Here is a 24,275-nt window from a genome sequence, read left to right on the forward strand (position 1 = left end):
TAAAAGACAGCAACCAACCAGCCAACAAGACAAAAAACAACAACAACAGACATTTACTGGTGTCATTTACCAATCTCATCAAACTTGGGAAGTTTTCAAACTCACGGTAGCAAATGCAAGTTTTCCAAATTCTAACATTCACTTGAAAGTTCTAATTTTGTCACTGGCAACAAACACGGATAGTTTGTTTTTTTTTTTTTTCTTTCCTGGAAGTGACAGGCTCACTGTTTGCTTTCAAGAAAATATAGGCCAAATACCCAAGTTGGAATAACTTTTGGGGGCATGTGTTCCTTTAAGGGAAAGCAGTGGTTCAGTGAGAAAAGGGACTTTCAGCTCACAACTCAATCGTTTAAGTGCTTTTCGGTGAGATGACCATAAGACTTCAGGATGGATGCAGCAAGTGTGATTTATATACACTCCCCCCTTTGCCCCACAAAATATCAAAAAGACATGCACTCAAAAGTTAATAAAATTAATCATTTAGTTGCTCTACCAAGGACACTTTAAAGCGAAACTGCTCCCCACCCCCTCTGCCTTGTTTTTTGTGCTGTGCATGTATAGCGGCAGAGAAAAACACAGAGACTTCTAGTACAGTTGGAAACCACGCCTTTATTCCTACTTGGATGCCAGCAGTCCTACCCACGGCTGCTCTTGCATCATCAGTACAAACATCAATGAAGCGAGACTGGAAAGTAACAATATAGCAGTGTGATGGTTTTTGCCTGTGGATCCCCTGGAAACGTCTTGGAGAACCCCCACCCCCACCCCCCGTTACACACACCCGCCAAGGGATCTGTGAACAAGCCCAGGAGATGGATAATGGATGCTCCAATTCAAATAGCCATATTCACTTTTCTTTTTAAATGACTTTTTTTTTTTGAGATATCATTTAAAGGTTTGTAAAATCTTCTCACAAATATCCCATGGGAAAAAAAAAAGAAAGAAAGAAAACCAACTCCATTTGTGATACTATTTGCTTTACTTCCTCCAAAAGAAGGGGGTGGAGGGAGGATTAAGAACCAGGGGGCCCATGGGAGCGCATCGGGCATATGCAGAGTCATCCATCATGTGTGTCTTGCCGAGGAGACACAGTCCTGGGACCGCAAAGGCAAGTGGGGCTGGGAACTCAGGGCCCTCGGTCACCTTCCCCCACACGATCTCCCTAGCTGGTCACCCAGCCCCTCTACGACACGGTCACACACACACACACACACACACACACACACACACAGAGCTGGACTTGGCCATGGCTAATCTCACACAGCACAAATGACCAGCCTAACCACGGTTGCATTCACACAATACAATCACACACCCACACCAAAGCCACACAGAAAGGCTCCATAGTCAAACACCCAACCTCATTGTGCTCCAGGCTCATTCACACAATTTTGTATTCACAGTTGAAGAATTTCACTGAGCACACGCCCCATCCCAGCAGCGCTCAAATTATCAGTATGGCACCCAAAACAGCCACTGGGTCGCGACCATGTGGGCAGATTGTTCACCAGGGAAGAACACAGGTTTTGGCCAACCTGGCTTCACGTTCAGGTTCTACCACTCACTGGTTCTGTCTAGAAAATGGGGCTACCTCCTACCTTGGAAACGTGATGTGAAGAAGACATAAAATAACCAGACAAGCGACAGATGCGCCCTGGGGAGAGGGCTGTAACTGCCATGTATGGCTTTTACCACCAGAGGGCACCAGGGCTCCAAGATGTCAGTGGGGGGGTTGCTGGAAGACACCCTACCAGAAAGTCCAGGACTCCTGGGGAGTCTGGAGGCGAGCACAGACTGGGAAGGCGGGGGGATGTCTATGGGGCTGCCCAGACTCTGGAATCCCCAGCAAGGCCCAGGCCAGCTGGGTACCTCCTAGGTAGGATCCGGTCTCACCCGGGAATGGGGAGCAGCTCTTCCTAGGTACCAGGCCCTCCTCTGTGTCGACGTCGCCCTTAGCCCATCCTCCCAGTGGTATCAGGACTGATGGCCTCCACTGACGCTCTTCCTGATGAGGAAGATTGAGGAAACTGAGGTGCGAGTGGACCCGGCTGTTCAGTGGAAGACCTGGGGTAAGAATGCAGAGAGCCCGACTTCGGAACCCCAGGTTCCTAAGCACGACGCCACCCGCTCTCCCAGGGACCCCTCCCGCCCCCTTCCTGGGATTCCGCCAGGACTCTCTGACCCCGGCTGTCTTCCCTGGAGCTCGGCCAGCCCCAGCTGACCCTTTCCCTCTTCCAGCCTGCTCCCTGAGCTAGCCCCTGGTAAGCGGCTTATCAGGCACGTGGGGGAGACTGATAAGGCAGGGCCCCCCAGCATAGGCTTATCCAGCCTCACCATCCTCAGCAGCTGGGAGTCGAGGGGTGCTGCCAGCAGATGGAGCCCCACCCACTCAAGTCGCCATAGACCAGCCACGGGGGCGGGGGGGGGGGTTGTCCCTCCCCATAAGGTCAGGGCTCCCTATGATGTCATCACTTGCAGTCACATCTTGGCTTTGTCCCTTATTCAAGTCTGAAGGGGTTACTCAGACCGGAGTCTTACCCAGGCTCCAGGTCAGCAAGCCGGGTTGGGCTGGACTGGGAAGCGGGGGGTGTCACAGGATCCTCCCCAGGGTGGACGGCTATTTTTGGTGTTGGCTGCTCCACTTATAGCCACTCCTCTGAATCCAAAGAGGCTCTGGGTTCAGCGGGGCAGGGGCAGTGGGAGGCATCTCCAGTCCCTCGACGGCTTCAGCCTCCAGCTCTGAACCGGCCCCCTGCTTCCCACAGGGAGGCCTGATCCTGGGGCAGAGGCCCTTCCATCCCGCCCCTTAGGAAAGCAGGGAGCCGGGAGGGATGATAAGGGTGGCCAGACGGAGACTCAGGCCGGCCCGCTCTGACGGTCAGGCATGTCCACTTGCAGACAGTCTGTGCTCACGGCCTCACGTCGACCCTATCACATGCCCGCAACCCTTCATTCTCAAGGCTAAGCCCTTGGCCACACACTGGCTACAGACAGAGATGGGCTGCCCCACACTGGGGTGTGACATGGTCTCACATTCCACAAAGGAGAGCAGGAATTCCTTTTCTCTCGAGGCTGAGTTCCTCGAAATGGGCTCAATTCCCAGCACAGGGTGGATGCACACTCATACGGGGTGAGTAAGTGGACATTCACTTACATGGGGTCACGTGACTGGGGGGCGGGGCTGGAGGACGGCGGGAGCGTCCATCGAGGAAGTAATCGCCACCACTTCCAGCACCACCCGTCCCAGCTTCCTCGAGGGCCACTCCTCAGATAATGCCTGCCCTGAAGCGACCGGGTCATCAGGGCCACCGCTCCCTCCGCTCCAGCTTCCTTTCCGGTGAAGTGGGACATGGGCCCCCTGTGAGCTGGACGTTAGGGACATCAGGTGGTCAAGTTGTCAGGCCCCCTGGGCACTAGGCCCCCTGGGTGGTAGACACGGGGGCTCTGGGTGCGGAGAACTCTGGATTTCAGGTTCTCGGCAGGGTTGGGGGCTCTGGCAATGGGAATTCTGGACTTTGGGATTTCTAAGATATGTAAGAATTGGAACATTGAAATGCTCTGGAAATCAGGGCTGCACCCCAGGCAGGGCCAAAGTCAGTGTTTCTGAGCTGTATGCCTAATTTTACCTGTAGCTGCTGGGATCCAGCCGGGACCCTGCTCCGATTCCCATAATTGGCTCATGCTGTTCCCGTGGACCAGGGCCAAAGAAAGCACAACAGGATGGCCTGAAGGGCACGTGGTGCCCCAGAGACAGCTCTTGGGTCTGGAACCGATCTATCCCACTCCTTTGCATTGTGACAGGGCGGGGAAGGTGCCAGGCACTGACCACTACAAGTTCAAGGGAGGAAGAATCTGAGAGCAGAGCCCAGCTGCTGAGGCTGGGGCTCCACGCCGTCAGGCCAGGCTGCAACTCAAAGCCACATCCAGCCTCCCCCACCATCTCCGCAGGGCCCCTCAGCACCCCTCCACCAAGGTGCCCAGCGCTGCCAGCTGCCACAGTGCCTTCCAGAAGCGGCGCGAGTCTGGTCTTATCCTAGTCCCACCAGACATACACCTAAGCATGCTCCCCCAGGGCCCAGCAGAGGCCTTGATCTTGCAGGCTGAGGATGACAAGCGAAACCAGTCAGCATTAGGGGATCTGACCCTGGGCCCAGCCCTCCCAGGAAATAGCGCTGCAACTGGAGCTCCTGAGACCCGCCCTGGCCCGCAGTGGGTGGGGCCCAGCCGCCGAGCTGCCCTGCCCTGCCCCAGGAAGAAGCTCACCAGCCAGCGAAGATGTCTCACCCCATCAGTCCTCCTCTCGGTCCTCTGGCCCAATGCCCCTCCTCTCCCCACAGTGGTCCAGGCTGCCGGTGCCCTTCCCACCCCGTGGGCCAGCTGCCCAGGGCCGGGAGCTCACAGCTGGGGATGGAGGCCATCCCAGCTCTGACCTGGGCTAGGCCCAAACCTACCTCCCTTGGGGCCTCCTTCTGGTTGGAAAAAAACAGCTACTTTAGTCCCTGCCTCGTGGAGACGGCTTTTCAAACCAGAACCTTTTCACATAAGCTTCTCCCCGGGACTCAACTCACTGTGTGGCTGCCTGAAGCCCTTTCTAGATCAAGGTGGGTAACATACACACATCTGTAAATCTCTCCAGATGAACGCAAACATGCTTTGTGTTACATCAGCTCCCTAGCACAGCCCACGCGGGCAACATCTCCAACTTGCCCAGACACCCCAGGGAAAATCTCTTTTACCCACTGCATGGGTTAAAGCGTGAGGCTGCCTCCCTGTCCCCAGATTAATCCCCAAACTCTTTCTCCCGAATAGAGGCTCAGGGGACTGAATTCTGAGCACCCCCTCCCCCTCTCTTCTTCCACCCCCACCTCCCCCCGACCCCCAGCCACAGGTCTTGAGAGCCTCTGGGAGACTGGCAGTGAGCATCTGGCAGTCTGTCTGTCTCCCTTCATATGGAGTCCGAAGCGTGAGGGGGGATGCCCCACTGTCCCTGGCCATGGCAGTCCCAGAAGCTTCACTGATCTTCGGTGCCCTCTTCGCAGCCCCCAGCCCACCCCCAGTCTACTGGGGGAAAGTTGGCCATTTGCCATTGTCTCAGCCTCTTCCTCATCCCCATTCCACTACCTGGGGACTCTTTCAACAGCCTCCGTCCCGCCTTCCCCGTGTGGCAGCCCTTTTTGACAAGCCCCAGGGGGAGGGAGGGAAGGAGGGAGAGACCAGCAATTAAATTTACGTCCTATGCGGTAGGGTGGGGCTTGGATCACCCGTGCCGGCCCCCACCCAGAGCCAGGCACGCACACCCATACATACCACTACACAGAGCTGCTGCAGTGCCCACTGTCACTCCTCCACAAACAGGTCCACCTACACAAATCCACCGGGGCAGGGGGCACAGGCTCCACAGCCTGCTCAGGGAGCGGCGAGTGCGCGCACACAAGACACCTGCAACTCGTTCACGGGAGAATAAAAATCACAAACATGCTATACCTGCCAGGTTTGGGAACAAAGTAACAATGAAAATAATCTTGCTGATGAGAATAATGTCTCCAGACCTCCCCAGATCTGATTACACCCCTAATGTGAACAGGTTATAAGTTCTGAGTTGGCAGAGCCCGGGGGGGAAGCCTTGTGCAATGGACGGCGTGTGTAGCCTGAGAACTGCCTTGGCAAGAAGTGTCTGTGCCTGACACCTGTTATATTGCCCAGTGCCTCTGACAGTAAATTAATAACGTGGAATCTCACTCTTCAATTGATCTTGTGGGAGTTTCGCACGTGTGAATCAGCTTCTTAGAGGCTGACTATCCCCAGGGAACAAATAAAACTGGTTTCCTGGCCAGATGACAATGAGGCTAGAATCAGGGTGCAGAGAAGAGACCATCTCTCCAGGTTGGTGCCCTCCCTGAGCAGAGGGCACTCTGCTGGGGGGCAACAGTGGTTCCCTGACAGCCAGTACGAAAGGCCCCTTCTTCTTGAAAGCTGGTGGCTCTTAAGGTAAGCAAATATGGGAGCTCCTTTCCACCAACCGCCAAGTATTGCTGCCCAAAGGCAGCCTGGAGCAATATGTTTTGTGTATTTTACAGGCCAGGAGACTGAGGCTCCGCAAAGCTCCCTCTGCCAAAGTCTCTGCTTTAGCTGGAACTGGAACCCAGGTCTGTCTCCCTGGAGAGGTAAGTGGGGGTCGAGGTTGGTATCTGCAGCCCCTGTAACAATATGGCCAGCATAGAGCTGACCAAACCAATGGTTAGGGGAGGGTCAGTGGAGAAAGGACCCCCAGGCCTCGCGTTCCAAGGAGTAGGACCCAGGCCTTACCCAGCTGTGCCCACAGTCCCTAGCGGCGCTGCTCCAAAGGGAATGGAATTTGCTCTGACTTCTCTCTAGGGGGAACGCAGGCGCAGAAGGCCGGGGGCCTGGCAGGCTAACTCCAGCCTCAGCCCCCCCCCCCCCAAGTGCCCCCGGCCTCCTGGCTTCATTCCAGCCCTACCCGAAGGGGACGACATCTGCTTCCTCCAAGGGCCCCAGCTGGTGGGCAGCGAGGCAAAGGTGGAGAAGGGGGCTCTTTGGCAGTGCGCACTTCCAGGGGTTCGCGGGGATCAATCATCTGAAAGCTAGAGAGACTGCAATTTTATTCTGTGGGAGGAGGAGCCTGAGAAGTCGGACGGGGGTGGGGATGAGATGGGGGCGGAGGGGGATGGCAGAGCGGCCAGGGGTGCAGTTCAGAGAGGGGAGGGACTTGGCTAGGTCTCCCAAGCCTTCTCCACTCTCCAAACTTTCACCAAACTCTTTGCCCCCGCCTCCCCGAAACCAAAACACAACAAGCTCAGGAGGAGCGGCGAGCGGCGCGGCGGGGCGGGCAGACTTGCGGCGGCACTGAGCCTCGGGAGGCTGATGCAACTTTCCCTTTAAGAAAGCCACCTGGGCGCACCGCGGTGCGGACCCGGCACGCCTGGGCCGGGGGCTGCAGCATGGTAAGGGGGCTGAGGGAAGGGGGCGCTGCGGCCCCAGCCTCTGACTGTCCTGCCTTGGGTCTGGATGTTTGGTGGCTCAGCGAGGCTGAGCCCCAGAACCAGCGAGAGAGAGCGTGTGTGTGTGTGTGTGTGTGTGTGTGTGTGTGTGATCGCGCATGCATGCGGGCATCTGTAGGCAAGAGTATGGGTGCACGCACGGGGATGTCTGTCTCGCCAGAGAGGTCGGGGTAGGTGCGCGCGTCTGGGTGTCACCACTGTCACCAAGGAGCTGAAGCGGGAGGGAACGGCGGCGCGGGGCGAGTGGCGGGGGGGGAGGCTCTCGGGTGATGGGGAGCTGCGCGCCGACGCCGGCTCGGTCCCGGGCGGCGGGCGCTGGGATGTGAAGGCAGCGCCGGAACCAGAGCGTCTGTCCAAGGCGCCAGTGGGTCTGCGCGCCGGGGGCCGGCAGGCTGGGTCTGCGCACCGCATGCGGGCTCCTGCTCTCCATCTCCTCGCCCGGCCGGCCGGCCTGGCTGCCTATCTGGCTCCTCAAGCCGGCCTGCCTCCCTATCTGCCCGCCCACTCGCCGGCCGAGTGCGGGTTCCCGCGCGCCCGCAGATCCGAGGAAGCCGCGCCCGGGAGTTCCGGAGCCCTAGAACTGTCTTTGTCCGCGGCTCCCAGCCCCGGCTTTGGGAAAAGGCTGCGGCCGCCTTGTTCTTTGGGGACTGCTACCCGGGGAGAATCCACGCCCTCCCCACCCCAACCTTCATTCCGGGTGCGCGGAGGGCGGGCCCGGGCGGCCGCAGGTGAGGGCAGGGGCCTAGCCGACCCGGGTGCCCACCCCCAGCCGGCGCCCCGCACCCCACAGTTACGGCCGGCGGGAGCTGCCGCCGGGGCCGGGGCCGGGCGGGAGGGGGGTGCTTCCCCCGAGGGCCGGAGCCGGCCTGGGGGCGGGGCAAATGGGCGGGGACCTGGGCACCCCGGTACTTTTCCACGGCGGGGACCAGGGGCGGGGCTCCCGCCCCCACACCAGCTGAGAGGCCCACACGTGGCGGCTGATGTAACGCCCGCCCCCGCCACCTCGCACCCCGATTAAGGCGGACGCGCCTCGCTTCGAGGAATCGGGGCGCTCCAGGCGGTGCTGCAGCTCGGAAAGCGACCTCGCCTCTTCCTGCGGTTCAGGGCCTCCTCCTGGCCGGCCGGCCTCTTCTTAAAGAAGCCGCGCCCCTTTGGGGCCTGCTCTGCAGGCCACGCCCCCTTGGTGCACTCTTAAAGGAGCCGTGTCCCCGGCTCTCGGACAGCTCCCGCACCAAGCCCGGTGTTCCTCTGCTGAAACAAGCCTGATGCTTCGGCCACTAGAAGATAAAAACTGGGGGCGAGGAGTGGAGAAGGAGAGAAGGAACCGGAGAGGTTCAAGACTCCCAAAGTGAGGGAGTGTCAGAAGATTGGTAGGTGAGGGGACTGGTTCTAGGAAGGGACTGATGGGTGACACTGAGCATGCCCAAGTGTTTCTGAGGGCCGCAGAGAAGACGCCCCCTTACTCGGCCTGCACTGCGTCTGCGGCTTCATGCCCAGCTCTGGGGACACAGAAGAATCACACCTGTGTCCTGGATGGTCTCTCCAGCTGGTGGGGAAGGCGGATTTGGACACAAGTTGCCGCGCTGCCACGGCTGCGTCGGGGGAGCATGTTAATGAGATGTACACATCGTGTTTTGGGGGTAACCGGGGCGCATTGTGGAAAGATTAACTGCACTCAGGAGGACGAAGGAGAGCTTCTTGATGATAATGGCACTGGGACAGATTTTGAAGAAGGGTATATATAGGTGGAAATGGGAACAAGGGCGCTCAAGTAAAAGGGAAGCACCTAAGCAGAGGCGAGAAGGCGAGAACCCTCTGGGGAGGCTGGAGAGTCCCATCTGGCCACAGATGGCCACAAGTGTCTGCAGGTAGCAGACCTTGGCTCTAGGCAGAACTAAGGGCCCTCTCCTACTTCCACGGCCCCTCCACTCCCTCCATCTCAGTGAAACTGTGAGGTCCTTGAAGGCAGAGAAAGAACCTGTCACCTTTCCATCCCCAGGGCTTGGCCCAGAGGGCCCCTTAAAACTGTCTGAACTGACAGTCTTGTTTGGAGGAGAAGACTGAGCAGTGCGACTCTAGAGGTGGCCTGGGTCCTAGGACTGCCCTCTCGCCGTCTGCCCTTGGGTCGCTCACAGGCAACTCAGACTCAGCTCACCCAGCCCATTTCCCTCCTCTCCGGACGCCAAACCTACAGCAAGCCCTGCATTCCTGTCTCTGGGTCTGGCACTGGCTTCTTCCTGTTACGCCAAGAGAAACGAGAGCCCCCTTCTCATGCCTCACCCCACCCCCAGGCCGATTCATCACCAAGTCCTACCAAAGTCACCATCTATATTGCTCTCAAATCTGTGCACCTCTCTGCACCCCATCGTCACCTTCCTGAGCCAAGCCCCCTATCCTTGGTCCGGCAGATTCCTAATTGATTTGCTCGCTCCCACGCTCGCCTCCCTCCTGTCCTTTCTCCCCATTCATCTCAGGGTGATGTTTTCAGAATGCACACTCCATCAGTTTCTCCTCCTTGAACTGAGCCCAGCCTCATGGCCTTTCTACCTACTTCATTTGCTTGCATCTCTCTTCCTCTTCTCTTGCTCATTCTTGCCCAATTGAGTCCCTCTGCCTCTTAAACATCACTTCCTCAGGAAAGTCCTCGGTGACTCTTGGTCAAGGCAGGCTCCCCTGGTGTAGACTCTCATAAAGAGGATCTTTCACTTTCACACTCTTTATTGGAGGCTTTAGTTATATCTATTTGAGTCACGAGTTTCACTTGGTCCCCCAGCCTGTAAGCTGCAGGAGGAGAGAAACGGGGGAGTTCTCGGTGCCCGGCACAGGTGTGGCCCAGAGAAACCTGAAATAAATATTTGTGGAGTAAACGAGTTGAATTGGGGCCAGCTGGGAATGCCTGCTGAATAGTTGAAGCCATATCCTGCTGGCTGTGAAGAACTCTTGGAGGGAGTCCGGGCTTCGGGACTTTGGGGAGATCAGCAGACTGGAGGAGAGGAAAGGTGGAGAACTTGTAGAGTCAGAAAGGAAGCAGGAACTTCAGAACATACAAAGGAAGTATGAGTAGCCCCATCTTCCAGACTGAGAAAACTGAGGCTCAGAGAGGTTAAGTAACTTGCGTGAAGTCACATACCCAGGGAGGGGCAGAGCCAGGTCCTGGCCTCCTAGGTCCCAGAGCCCAAGCCCTTCGTCACATGCCAAGCTGACGCTGATCCACTGCTTGTCAGGGGTGGCCCATGTGTGGGTTAGGGGCAGGTGGGTGATGTGGATGCCCCAGCCCTAGAAGAGGGCCTGGCCTGCAGGAGGCATTCAGATGGTACTTTTTGAATGGATGGATGGCCATTTCACAGAAATGGCAGGTGCAGGAGAAGCAGCAAAGCTTTACACCCACCTCATTGTCCTGGAAGCCACCACCAAGCAATCTTTCCCCGACTAAAATCTGTAAGCATCCTGAACACCGGGGCTGAGTCGGCGGTGCTCAGGGTTAACGCCCTGTAGGCTGAGTTCTAGACCGAGTGTCCTCAGTTCACTTGATCAGAGGGCATAATTTCCGACCTGTGAGGTGGCTCTTAATGATGCCACCTACTGTCATCATTGTCATGATTTGCGTGTTGGCCGAAGGGGGACACCTTTAGAGTTGACCGCGTGGCGACGGGGTGGGGAGGTGTGGCGAGCGAGGAGGGCAAGGGGGTGATCGCCCACGGGAGCACGACCCCCGCTTCTCCTGACGGTCCCCAGAAGACCAAAGCCATGTGCAGAGACCTCTTCAGGAGACACTTTCAGAGACAGGAAGGCCAGCCTGGGTGACTAATCAAAAGGAAGTAGTTACTCGTGCCATCCCCGCCTGGCCCTGCCCTGGGGACAAGGCTGTGCGGGACACTTGGTGGCCAGGACAAAGGCCCAAGGTGGCTAAGGGGTGATTTGCATGGGCAAAGACAGGCCTTTCCTCCTCTTTTCTAGCCTTCCATTGACTTCCTGGGCTTGTGGGTGAGCAGTGGCCTCCGAGGAGGCTGCGGGTGGGGCACAGTGGCCCAGACCAGCCTTTGGAGCAGAGTCCACGCCATGGGAGGAGCCCGAGAAGGCCCCCATCCTTCCTGGGACCAGGCCCTATGGATCAGGCCTAGAGTTTTCTTCCTATGAGAGAATTCTTTTTTTTGAGATTTTTATTTTTTTATTATCGTTCATTTACAATGTTCTGTCAATTTGTGCTGTACAGCGAAGTGACCCAGTCGTACTGATGTGCATGCACATTCTTCTCACATTATCCTCCATCATGTTCCATCACAAGTGACTAGATATCGTTCTGTGTGCTGTACCGGAGGATCTTCCAGGAGAGCCATCCTTTGAGGCTCCCTGAAGGTTGATTCCTCTCCTGTGATTCCCCCGCCTTCCATCTGCGGCCATCCAGCATTAACCCGCGAACACCAGCATCCTGTCTTTTTGCTGCCCCCCTCCCACTCCCCAGCCCCTCGTCATCTTTCAGAGACTTCTTAACGAGATCTCAAGCTGACCTGGCCCCTCATTCCAAGGCCTCAGCCTTACCTGTTTGCCCTTCCACTCAATTCCACCAATACTTCCTTCGTGCTGAGCACCGTGCCAGGTGCTATAGGCACAGAGACGCCTTCGAAACACATGCAGCCCTCGGGGAACATTCAACTCCTGGTCGACAGACCGAAGCCAATAGGTCTAATGTGAGTGGATTAGAACATTGTCTAGAAGTCTGCACAAAACACGAACTAGGAAGCAATTTGCTCATTCTGGAGTGCAGGGAGGGGAGTGTCAGGAAAAGCTGCGGAGGAGAAGGGACACTTGAGCAGGGTCCAAAAGGATGTGTGGGATTTTACCTGGTGAACAGGAGGGCAGGTGTTGGGCAGGGGCCAGCCTGAGCGCGGGCAGGGAGGCGTGCCCGCACTTGCTGTGTTTGGTGTGCCCAGAGCTTCTGGTCTAGGTTAGTGACAAAACAACAGCCCCAGCTGCCCTGGAGCCCAAGCGGAGTGGCAACCAGGAAAGGGAAACGCCAGCCTGACTGCTTGGCTGGGGTGAGGCTGGGGAGCATGTACGGATGGATCCAAGCTGACTCCCTTCAGGGGAGAGGTTGAAGCCATTCACACGGACCATGAAGGGATTGGCCCCTGTCCCAGTTCTGTGTTCATTTTTTATCTTTTATAGAATTGGGCATCTGGAGAGTCAAAAATAGACCCTTGCCCATTGGGACAGGAAGCCTGGAGACCGAGGGATCCAGGGAAGGATTGGGGGGAGAGAGAGGTAGGGGCTGGACTGAGGGTGCTTCAGACACAGGAGCAGGACGGGAACTGGCCTGGCAGAGGGGCGGGCCAGGGCGGGAGGGGAGGCAGGGCCTGGCAGCGGGTGGTCTGGGCCCTGCCCTACCTGTCTGGGGGAGCCCTGAGGGCCACACACGCCTGCCCTGTCCTCGCCTCACTCTCTGCTCTCTCTCCCCAGCTCTTGAGGCCTGTGCTCTAAAGGTGCTAAAAGCAGAGCCTGTGAGTGTGGTCTGGGACTCCAGAGCCCCCAGCCCCCCGCCACCATGGTAGGAAAAGGTGCCAAAGGGATGCTGGTGAGTACAGGGCCCAGACTTCGGGGGTGGGGGGAACATGCTCGTCGTCCGCGCTGGGGCCCGCTGCCGCCTGATGGGAGGGCCTAGGAGGCTCCACGGGGCCCCAAGTCTGGCTCTGCCAAGGCTCCTGAGGGCTAGGGCTGTCCCAGGCCCACGCAGGCAGCCCCCACCCAGCAGGTTGGGTGGTGCCACCGCTCCGAACCCGTAGCAGGGCAGACCCTGCCATAGGGCTCGCAAGGCATGTCGGGAGGCAGGAGACACACTCCCCACCGTCATCACAAGATACCCGGGAGAGAAGGCTGCAGGTGGTCCTGCTAGGAGGACAGCCGCTCCCCTCCCCCAGGGGGGGCTGTCCCATGGCTGGTGGCTGACACCCCGGCCCCTCCACCCTGTGCTCTGCCTGTCGTGGGGAGCATCCAGCATATGGCTCATTCAGGGGGTCCTCAGACCCTGGCTGATTTTTCTCTTCTTCCACTTTGAAAGGTAGCAAAGAGCATTGCCCTTTGAATCTGCTCCTGAGGCCTCTCAGAAAACCCCCTTCTTGGCGTTCCCATCGTGGCTCAGCAGTCACGAACCCGAGTAGTATCCATGAGGTTGCAGGTTTGATCCCTGGCCTCGCCCCGTGGGTTAAGGACCTGGCATTGCCGTGAGCTGTGGTGTAGGTCGCAGACACAGCTCGGATCTGGCGTTGCTGTGGCTGTGGCACAGGCCGATAGCTGCAGCTCTGATTCAGCCCCTAGCCTGGAAACTTCCACATGCCCATCTGCCATGGGTGCGGCCATAAAAAGACAAAAAGAAAAGAAGAGAAAAACTCCTTCTCGCCCTTCCCCAAGCAACAGCCCTTCCTTGCCAGCTGCCTCAGAGCCCAGGAGGGGTGGTGAGAAGCGGCTGGCAAGGGCAGGGCCTGGGTGAGGGCTCCAGGGAGGACTGGGGGTGAGGCTGTGGGGTTGAAGTTGACCCAGTGGGGGCTCCAGGACAGGAGAGGCGCCTGGGTGAGGGGAGGATGGCTCACCCATAAACCAGACAGGCCAGCACTGGAATCGGGAGCCAGGAAGCCACCCTCAGGGCAGGGACTGCATTTCTTCTCTGGGGATCTTGCCTTGGGAAGAAGTGAGCCTGGGCAGCTGTCAGAGGAGGAGGCAGTGACTGGGCCTGGCCCCTCCCTCGGCTCCTCCCTTCCCCACTTCCATTCTTCTATTGCTGTTCTCACTTGGTGAAAGATGGATTGGCCGAGCCCTCCCCAAACAATCCCTGTCTCTCACCGAGGCCTTCTGAGATGCAAGAGTCTGTGGTCCTAAGGCATGGTCTGGGGGAGGAAGCTGCCCGCGGTGCTCCAGGACCCTCTCTCCTGCCCTGGTCTGACCTTCTAGCACCCAGCCCCTCAGGCCTGCTCTGGTCTGGCCCCCTCCTGATGAGAACAAGTCTGGGTGAACCAAGCTTCTCAAAGTATTCCTGAGCCACCCTGAACTCTGAGTGCTCAGGTGTGGGCAGAGAGAGGGGTCTCCTGGAGCTGAATGCTTGCTAGGGGGAGAGGCTGTGATGGGCGTCGGAAATGGCCTCGCCCTTCCCGGAAGTGTTGGGATGGCCAAGGGCCCGTTGCCGGAAGTGGGCTATGGCCTTGCCCCTCTCCTGCATGGAGATTCTCTGAGTCCCACGGAACTTAAGAAGTCCTCTGAGTACTTGCTGGCTGCTCTACTTTCTCTGGAGTGACCCTGCAAGGACTGGGGCGGGGGGACAGAAGAGATGTGGGCCCCACGTGGCAGCACAGGGAGCATGAATCACGATGTCCCAGAATCCCTGCTGGAGCTGAGCTTCCCGGACCCGGGGCTCTGCCGGCCAGCAGGCCAGCCTGCCTCTGGAAGGGAATGCTGCCTTGGGACGCCTGTTCCCAGCACCAGGATGTGCCTAAAGATAGCTGGGGTTTGGCTTCCTCTGTGCCCTCTGACCTTTGACTTCTGCCCGCCAATGCTGCGTCCGAGGCTCACAGCATGTCCCCTGGGCACCCCCAGTGGTTGCTCGGGATTCTGTTCCAGCCTCTTTCTCAGTTCTGCCAATGACCTTGGGCTACGCTGTTCTTGGGTCCTAGACCGGAACCAAAGCCGCCTCCATTCGGGGCTAGTCACTAGCATATGCGCCCAGGCAGCTGCCCCTGGCCTTTATCAGGTGCTAGTGGTGCCCTCAAGGCAAATGACTGAGGATGCGCTGTCTCCCGACGCCGTGGTGGGGCAGCGCGGAGGGTACTGGGGGCCATGCGTGTAAGCCACTGGCATTTAGACCATCCCAGGTCTGTGGCTTCTGTTGCTGTTGTGCCCTGGGATGCTGGGAATAGGCAGCTGGCCCCTGCCATGGGTTCCTCACTTCCGTCCCCCTTGGCCTCAGGTTTAGGGGTGAGGGCATGGGTCCCCAGGGGTCTTCGTTGTCCACCCCGTGTCACCATTGGAGCCTCTGCTGGGCTCTTCGTGTGGCAGGTGTCCCGTGGAGGACAGTCCACTTCCCAGCACGTGCCCAGGCCCACATGCCTGCCGCACGTGTCTCTCCCGCACTCCCAGCCCAGATGGTCTCTGCCAGACCAGCTCAGCTGCCTCCCTCACGCCTCAGCAGCTCCTAGGACAGGGTCGTGCAGGAACCCAGCTGGCCAGGGTGCCTCCAAGCTTGGGAGCAGCTGGGATGCTTGGGGGCACCGGAGGTGGAGCACGCGGCGGGGGGGCTCTTTCATGGAGACCTAGTGCCACTATACACATGTCGGGCTGGGCTGCCTGGGGCTCAGCGGAGACAGAGCTGGAGGAGAGGAGCCTAGGACGGGAGAGCCCCACGGGGTCAGCTTCAACCCAAGTCCACAAGCTGGCTGACTCAGTCCCTCCTGTGTGCCCGTTCCCCACTCGCATGGCATCTTGGGCAGAAAGGCCTCAGTGAGCCTCACTGGCCTCGCCCCCCCATCTTTGAGGACTTAGTTGCTTCTGCCACTGGGAAGCCTCGTGATGAATAAGAGCAGAGTCACCCGGGCTAGAGGCCTGAGTGCCAGGGCATCTAAATCATGCTAGGAGGCTTTGAAAACACACGGGCCGCCTGGGACTGCCCCACCCTGACCTGTTCTGTGATGCTTTGACAAGAGGGCTTGGCTGCTTCTTGTTTGCAGCAGCCATCACAGGGCCTGGAGCACAGTGGGTGCTCACCTAGCCCAGGTCCTGGCATGTGGCAGGTGCTCAACTAGTATGGGCTTGACACATTGGGAGCTCATCTAGCACAGGCCTTGGCACACGCTGGGCCCTCCCTTGGTAGAGGGCCTGTCACATTCTGGGAACTCACCTAGCACGAGTCCTGGCATTGGACAAGTGCTCAACTAGTACAGACGTGGCATACATTGGGCATTCACCTACACAGTGCCAGGTCTACAGTGGGTGATCACCCCGCTAGGGTCTGGGCATATATTGGGTCCTTGGCTGGCACAGAACGTGGCATACATGGAGCACCCATCTAGTTCGAGACCTAGAACCCCCAGGGTGCTCTCTTAACACAGAGCCTGGCACACAGTGGCAGCTCTCCCAGCACTGGACCTGGCATATATTAGGTGCTTTGCTAGGATGGGTTTGACACACACTAGGTCCTCTTCAGCTCAGGCACTGGCACACAGTGGGCCCACTCCTTATACGAGGCCTAGCGCAAAGGAGGTGCTCTCCTAGCCAGGACAGCCTGAGTAATGACTTAGTTAATCAGCTCGATGATCCGAGATGATCCTAGCTGAACAGCTACCCCCCTCCCCAGCAAAATGGACAACATTTAGATCCAGGGGAAGAGGCCCAACCCTCCTCAGGCTTCCTCTCTGGACCCAGGACCTGCTCTCCACTCCCCTTGGTCTCATTCCGCTCCTCAGCCTCCCCGGGACCCATCTACCCGGGCCTGAGCCTTCCTCTCCTCTCACACAGCTTCCCTACAGCCCTGCCACCCCCAGCCCTTTTCAGTCCGGGCTCAGCAGGACCTTCCCTCGGAGTCACAGGGCACAACCAACCTCCTAGGCTCCCTGGCCCTCTGGAAGAATGCCCACTCTTATTAAGAAAAGTCAGAGGCGGGCTTGGGGGAGCCGGCCTCCCTGAGTGGGGCTGGAGCAGCTGGATCCCACTAATGAGGCCTCATTACGGCCAGGACCCAGCTGGGCTGCTGCCGCCTCCTGTCCCCCTGGCCAGAGCCAGAGAAAGCTGTCCAGCCAGGGCTGCCTGTTCCGGGCACCCGGCCCAGGCCAGGGCAGCCAAAGCCCGGAGCCCACCCTGGGTGGAAGCGAGCATTTGGGCATCATGGGTGACTGGGCCTTCCTGGAGCCAGTGGGCCAGCCAGGGCCTTGGCCCTCAGTCTGGGCTCTCACAGGAAGTCAGGGGAGCGTGTCTGGAGACCTGCGTGAGTCTGGCCCAGGGAGCGGCTCAGTCAGTGGGGTCTGAGGCCTTTCCTAGCAGACTTGCCTGAGCCAAGGTCAGTCCCCACCCTCTCCCCGCAAATGGACATAATAACACATCTACCTCAAGGAGCTGTTAGGAAGAGTCGATGAATTGAGGTAGATTTATGCACACGAAGAGTTTAGCACCGTGTCTGTTTCAGTGGGCCCTTCCCGTTACTATCTATGGCCGTTATTAACAAGGCTGAGTAGCTTCACTGCTGGGTGGATGTTATTCCCATTTTAGAGATGAAGAAACTAAGACCAGATATGTTAAAGTGACTTGCCTAAGGAGATTCACATAGTGAGAACGACCAGAGCTGGGGTTTGAACCCAAGCCTGTCTGAGTCTAAAGCCTTTTCCCCTTAAAAAAAAAAAAAAAAAAAAAAAAAAAGATCAGGGGTTCCCTTTGTAGCTCAGCAGGTTAAGAACCCGACATAGTGTCTGTGAGGACGCAGGTTCCATCCCTGGCCCCGCTCGTTGGGGTAAGGATCCAGTGTTGGCTGTGAGCTGTGGTGTAGGTTGTGGATGCGGCTTGGATCCTGCATTGCTGTGGCTGTGGTGTAGGCCGGCAGCTGTAGCTCTGATTAGACCCCTAGCCTGGGACCTTCCATATGCTGTGGATGCGGCCCTAAAAAGAGAAAAAAAGTATGCTCATGCTGCCCTGCTCCCATTGGGGTGACCACACGGACCAAACCCCAGGAAGGCTTCCTTTGCATCAGAACTCAGCGTGCTTGCCTCTGACGGATGTTTACCAAGGTCCTACCGCATTCCCTTCTCTCGTGAGGTCACTCCATCCTCTTGGCTGGGTGGGGTCCCCAGCTCCCCGGGGGACTGCTCTAGGGCCCGTCACCCCCCAGCCCACAGCATGCCAAGAAATGCGAGATGCTCTGGTGGTGGCTGGCGGGCCGCGCCTCCTTCCTCCTGCCGCCTCACTGTCTCTGGTGCCCAGTGGCACCCAACCACCCTACCGGGAGCCCACCAAGTGCCAGGCCTCTGTGCTCCGAAGTATCTGGACGCCAGACCCCGAGCTAGGATGGGAGCGAGCCGTGCACGTTCTCTCTCTCTCTCTCTCTCTCCCCTGTGCCTGCTCTGCCTCACCCTGCGTTAGAGAGTGTGTGTATGTGTTTTTTGTTCCAATAACTTGCTGGGAACAAGGGAGAAGCACAACAAACCCCACGCCCCACTCTAGCTGTGGAGCACCCGCACAGGGCTGGCCGGAAAGGGAGGGCCAGGGAGGGGGAGGCAGAGCTTCGGGAGGAGATGAGGTGAAAGTAATTGATGCTGCCCAGCCGGCAGTGGAAGAGGCAGGGGATGCGTCAGTGTCGCCCAGAGCTGGCAGAGGTGTGAATGAGCGGAGGAGACACGCGGCGCTCCGCTCCAAGTGCTCACCCTGGGATGGCCGCGGCACAGGGGCCTGCGGCCCCCTCCTCCCCAGAACAGGTCAGTTACCTTCCAGAAGGTCGAGCCCCCTCTCTGGTGCCAGACAGCCTGGGAGACAGGGCTGGAAGTGGGGAGAGGGGCTGAGTGGTCTGTGCCAGGGAGGGGCAGGCACAGCCAGCCAGAGAGACAGACACCAGCAAAAGTGACCCAGAAAGTTGCCACTGTGCAAAGGAGCAGCAAGAGTTAGCTGTGTGGCGGGGGGCGTGGGGGAGGAGAATGGGGGTGTGAGGGCTCCCCCCAGCCCAAGGACCTGCTGAGAATCTGCTCTGTGTATCAAAGCTGCATTGTCCCAGCTCCCGGGGAGACGGGCCGGAGGTGCCCAGGAATTGTACTGATCAATACAGCGCCATTGTCTGTGCCACGGCAGTTACTCCTATGGGGAGAGTGGGTGAGGGGGCAGGAGGACTTGGTACATGGACTCCGTGGTGAGGGTGGGGGAGGGGGACGGGGCGAGAGTCTCGACGGGGAGGAGAGAGACCCCACGGGATGTGTGCCACTGTCCGGGACAAGTGCCCGGGTGGGGTGGGCACCGGTGTGCCCTCATCCCTGGAGGCTGGGCATGGGCAGGGCTGTCAGGCACAATGGGGCTGATGGCAGGGAGGGAGAGGGAACTAGGGAAGCCACCTTCCTTCCCTGTAGGGATCCTGACTTGACCTTCGGAAGGGAAGAGAGGGAACTTCCCCTGGAAAGGCGCGGGTTGAGTTTGAGAGAAGCATTAGGCAGGGCTGCCCTCCACTCGCAGGACTGCCAGGGTCAGAAACCAAAGCCGCTTCCCAGAATGCCAGCCTGCTGCCAGCCGATGGGGGCAGGGACTGCTCATGGCTGCCATGGTGCGGGCAGGACTGCTGGGCTTCGAGGCAGAGACAGAGCCCACCCGACAGCCCCATCACTGTTCCCGGGGCCTGGAGTGGAGCCTGGCATGTCTGGGTGCATCTTCTGTCTGCCACCCACAGGCTGGGCAGGTCACACTGTGCCAGTCTGAGGCTCTGGGACAAAAGAGCACAGGCCATGTCCCTGCCTCTCTCACCTCCTCAACAAGGGCCTGGTCTCCTGACAGGTGCACCGAGGTGTTTCTCGAGGCAAGAGGCGTCCTGCATATGGCTGGGGCCTGGGCTACATTTTCCCATGGTCCGCTCCTCCAGCTCCGGCCCTTAACTCTGTCCCATGTCCAGATAAGCAAGGCCAGATGAAATACGCAAGGCTCTGCCACTGCAGGGCAGGTGCTGCCTAAGGGCCAGCCTGGCCCCTGGACCGACGGGACTGATGGGAGAGAAACTTGGGATGTGCGAGCCAAGGGGTGTGAGGCGGTTCGCCGGGTCTCCTGAGGCAGCCACCGTTGCCTGTCACGGCTGTTCTGCCTGAATTCCCCACGGGGGCTCAGAGAAAGTTGCCAGTGATCTGGATTTGGCGCGGGGTCAGTCTGGGATGTAGGGTCTTGCCCGCTCTCCTCCACAAAGTTTGTCTTGGATGGGCTTCCTCCCTTGAGCAAACCCCGGGGCTGGCGAGTCCCGAACAAGAAGCCTGCTGGATCCCGCCAGGGCCCGCCCAGCCAGCGCTGCTCCAGGAGGGCTCGGGGTCCACCGAGAGCAGAGCAGAGAGCTCACAATTCACAAAAATACCCAGGGAACCCTCCCTCAGAGGCCGGGAGGCGGGAGCCAGAGCACAGCCGTCGGCCAGGGTAGAAACCGGGGCTGTGTCTGAGTCTGAGCATGAAGAAAGGGGGCCACCCCTGCTGTGGTGGTGGCAGCGGCAGCGGTGGTGGCCTCTGGGAGCAGACTCTGCAGCACCATTTCCTCTTTACGAGGTGCTGTAGTTTCCAGCTTTTTTTAATGATAAGCTTATACTTGTCATTACAATGAGAAAGAAAGGAATAACAACGTTTTAAAAAGTTGTGTCGAAAGCCCATGAGACCTAATGGGAACTACAGGAAAGAGTGAGAAATGGCAAATCCCAGGCAAGGCAGAGCCACAGACGGTTAGGAGAAGGAGCGGAGTTGTCTGTCTGTCCCCGACTTTATAGGTAAGGAGGCCAAATGCTGAGAGAGGAAGTGGTTGCTCAGGCTGCTGGGGGAGCAGGCTCTAGAATGCTAGGGTTCTAACCCCCAGTGCAGGTTCCTCTCCTGCCAAGTTCAAGGTGTAGTGGGAGATCTGGATTCTGCGCTCCGAGCTGAACGGCCAGAATTCCATGAGGTCACCCAGAACCGCGATTGAGCCTGGCACAGGGCTGTGTAAGGGGCTTATGTAAGTGACTGCTCGGGGTGGCTCACCCCGCTCGGCAGGGACGGGGGTGGCAGGTTGTGAACCCAAGACAGGTCAGGTCACCGATCCTTGGGCAGAGGCAGACACTGCTGCCTTGGTGACTGCTTCCAAGGGTAAAGGGTCTGTGCGTCTGTGCATGGTGGGCATCGTGGAGGATGAGCAGCCAGCCCACCCACTCAGCTGTGGAAGAAACGCCCTGTAGCCTGCGTGCTGCCCAGCCTGGGGATGCTCAGGCACAGGGCAGGGCAGTCCCCATCCCACCCGGCCGGTGGTGGGCGCGTCAGAGATGGGGGGGGGCTATCCGGGGAGCCCAGGAGGAGGTGCCAACCCAGAGGGGCAGCAGACCACTGTGGTTCAAGTTATCACCCAGGTGTGAGCACGGGAGGAAGCTTGGGAGTGCAGCGAGGGGCAGACAGTGGGAGATGGGTGATGGGCAGGAGGAGCCTGGGATCCTGGCCAGTCGGTGAGGCTGAGCTGAGTTAGGCAGACGGGCCACCAGTCTGGGTCAAACCCTGAGCCCAAAGAGATTCTTTCGTGGATACCTAAGAGCCAACACCCTCTGCAGGGACAGTTATTATCAGTGACACACCATCCACCCAGCAGATCAAGAAAATGGGAGGTTAAGAATAGGGAAGATGATGCAAAGGAGAAAAAAAGTCATGCGGTATATTGAAAAAGGTTTGCCAGCCTCGCTGCCGGGAAAGGAAGTGGAGGGGAGTCCCCAGAGGAGGGCTGGGGAAGGAAGGAACCTGAGTCCCTAGGACCCCCCCCCCCGAGGGCCCCTTCCCTCCTGTGTGCTTGGAGGAAGGTGGGCTTTCTCCATCCTCCACTGAGCCCTCGGCCCTCAGCAGCCAGAGGCCTGGCTGTGGACCCGGCTCCTGCGGCAGCATCCTAACCGCGGCTCCCACTCGGGGCACCCAGGGCACCGCAGGGCTGGGGAGCCATGGACGGTGCTGCTTCTGCTGAGGGCGCCTCCCACCACGTGTCGGGTGTCATCTCGGCCTCTTCTCCACAGCGGACCCCCCTGTGTTATCACTCACTTCTCCCCACAGCCCAAGCCCCCACTCCCAGGTCCAGGCCCCTGTCCCGAGGCTCCCCCCTCCCCAGCCAGCAGGGCTGAACTGGTTAGCGCCAGGCTCGGAGGTGGGCTGCTCATCAACGGAGCCACCCCTGGCTCCCGAGGGCTCCATCAGGCGGCTGCCTGTGGCACGTGGCTGGGGGCGTCACCCTCCTCGCTGTCCCCTCATGCCAGGGAAGGAGCCCATCTCCGCAGTCCAAGTCTGGTCCCACTGCACCTGCTCGGGGAGGCGGGGGGCCAGGAGAGAGGCCTTGGCCTTCCAGCCTTGGGGACCTCGGTCTCTGCGAGAGGCCTGGCCCTTGCCTTGCCCACGAGGCCATCCTGGACCCTCCGTTGCCTCTTTTACAGCTGTAACGGCCGCGGCGCGACCCCACCCATGTCCTCTGCTGCTGCCACAATCCCCCATTGTGCCCCTGAGTAAACAAGCCTCGGCCGGAATAGAACTGTTATTGTAGGCCGAACATATAGGAGGCCTCTTGGGCTGCGCTTTGTTTGGGAGAAACCACCCCAGCAGGCCTCGCGCCCTCCGAAAAAATGCCCCTCCCCCTGGCACGGGGTTGCGAGGCCTGTCCCGAAAACGGCCCTGGGAGGTGGTGACAGGCGTGGGCAGGATTCTGGAGGGACCTGCCACGCGGCCGAGGTGGCCTTAGCCTCTTCATCAGGGTGGCCCGTGACCTCATCCTGCCCCCACCCTGCCCCCACCCCCACGTCTTGTCCTTCTTCCCTGCACTTGTCACTTGAGAAATTCCCCTTTGTGGTCACGCTGAAGTTGCGTATAAAGACTCTGCATTTGTTTATCTCACTGATGCCTTACTTCCCCAGCAGCCTTCCACCTCTGAGTGGGCAGGGGCGAGTGTTTTTCATTGCCAAATTCCCCGAGCCCGGTGCAGGGCCGGGCACCCAGGAGGTGCTCCTCAAGCTCCGTGGCCGTTGGAATGAAAGTACCCAGGCTCTGCCAGTCAGCTCTGGGTGCTCCTTGATGGGAAAGCCACAGTTCTGGGTACTGTGTCCCCGAACCTCCCAGGAGGGTGCGGGGCTCAGCATCTCCTCTGGGGGCAAGGCTGGATTGGGTGACAGTGCCATAGTGCCCCCGTGGTGGGCAAGCCCAGAGGGGCCCCCCACACGTGGTGCCCACTGGGGGAGCAAGGGGCGCACGGCTGGAGCTCCTGCCGGGCGCCAGGCCCTTCCCAAATGGGCCTTTCCTCCTCTCCGGGTTTGTCCATCAGTGTCAGGGTGTTTATTGGCCAGGGTGCCGTTGTCCTTGAACCTGTCTCTTTCAAGCTGAGGCCCAGCGGCACTGCTGTGCCGTCCCTCAGAGGCCGTGCTGCTCTGTCTCTGATCCTGGGGGTCCTCCAGGGCCACCTGCCCATTTCTGTCAGGAGAACAGCCCACCTCTGGGAGGCGGTCTCTGTCCCTCAAGGACCCTCTGGGCTCCTCTGCTGGTGACCCGTGGGGTCCCTGTCTCCTCGTGAGACCCTGCCGACCCCTCACTGTCTGACTCAAGGTGGCTTGATGTCCGGCTCACCTGGGAGGGGGCGGAAGGGCATGGCATGGGGGAGGGGTGCGCCCCCACTTAGAAAGGGACTTAACTGGGTTCGTTCCGGGTGTCGGCTGGGGTCCTTCGTGGGGCTTCAGGCCGCCCGGTCCAGCCCCACAGCTCCCCCAGGCCAGTCTGGCATCCTTCCCTTAGGGCAGACCCTCTTCTCGGCCCCCCTCTTCTGCAGCCCCCGCCCCCCGCCCCGCTCAGAGACCCTTTTCCGGAGTCACCCCCTCTGTTTCCCCTGGCAGAGTCTGTCCTCCAAGTCTGGCGTGGTGCCTTCAGCTCTGGTCTCCTCCCCCAACTCATGGCCAGCACCCCCCAGCCCAGGTCAGCTTCCCCGGGGGCCCCTCCCCAGGTGTAGGCAGTAGAGATGACTCCCCTGGGCCCTCCCGTCCTGAGTCCCAGAAGGCCCCCCGAAGGTCTGGCTCAGCTCAGCCGCCTCCCCCCTCCCTCACCCTATAGCCCTGCCCAATGTGTGCCCCAGGAGAAAGCCTTCAGCTGGGAGAAGGGTCCGGCATCCCCTCCCCAGCAGCCGCCTGTCGTGGGCAGCGTGCTCAGCCTGGTGATGTGGTGGCGGCGGGTGGAGGGGGCTGTCTGGACACAGGCCCCTTTGTGCCCAGCCCGACTTGGCTGCTTGCTATGAGGCTCAGCTGCTCCCAGATCCTCACCCAGAGGGGAGAGGGGAAGCTTTGCGGGGGGGGCAGGGGGGGTGGAGGGTTCTCAGCTCAAGCTCCCTCTCAGGGTCCCACCTCTCAGCTCTTGGCAGCAGCTCCTCAGGTGGGCTGGTGCCCCTGGCATGGGTGCCGGGGGGCTGGTGAGGGAGGCGCTGCTCGGCACCCTTTGGCAGCCACTCCTCCCCCTTCCCCTCCGCTGCCAGGCCCGCCTGCAGCTCCTGCCAGCAGAGGGGAAGCCCAGGGTGGGGGGTGTGGGCTTGGAGGGTCC

The 24,275-nt window shown here is 59.4% G+C and overlaps 1 protein-coding gene across 15 annotated transcripts in view; it reads left to right on the forward strand.

Moving 5' to 3' along the window:
- The first annotated feature begins 6,719 nt into the window (after nucleotides 1–6,719).
- The window catches only part of SLC6A9 (solute carrier family 6 member 9), a 32,107-nt gene continuing 14,551 nt past the window's right edge, over nucleotides 6,720–24,275 (forward strand). For 3 of the 15 annotated variants that reach the window (XM_047789337.1, XM_047789341.1, XM_047789343.1), the window contains exons 1-2: nucleotides 11,311–11,707; nucleotides 12,477–12,591. In XM_047789337.1, coding sequence (XP_047645293.1) covers nucleotides 12,562–12,591 — 30 coding nt within the window. In that variant the 5' untranslated portion in view covers nucleotides 11,311–11,707; nucleotides 12,477–12,561. Of the gene's footprint in view, nucleotides 6,963–7,167; nucleotides 7,190–8,249; nucleotides 8,390–11,310; nucleotides 11,708–12,476; nucleotides 12,592–17,618; nucleotides 18,460–18,941; nucleotides 20,698–20,860; nucleotides 20,995–21,350; nucleotides 21,377–23,581; nucleotides 23,661–24,275 lie in introns of those variants that run through there. The other 12 variants (XM_047789339.1, XM_047789345.1, XM_047789334.1 and 9 more) reach the window with 12 other exon arrangements.

Source organism: Phacochoerus africanus, chromosome 8 (assembly GCF_016906955.1).
Source record: "Phacochoerus africanus isolate WHEZ1 chromosome 8, ROS_Pafr_v1, whole genome shotgun sequence".
Taxonomy (NCBI): Eukaryota; Metazoa; Chordata; class Mammalia; order Artiodactyla; family Suidae; genus Phacochoerus; species Phacochoerus africanus.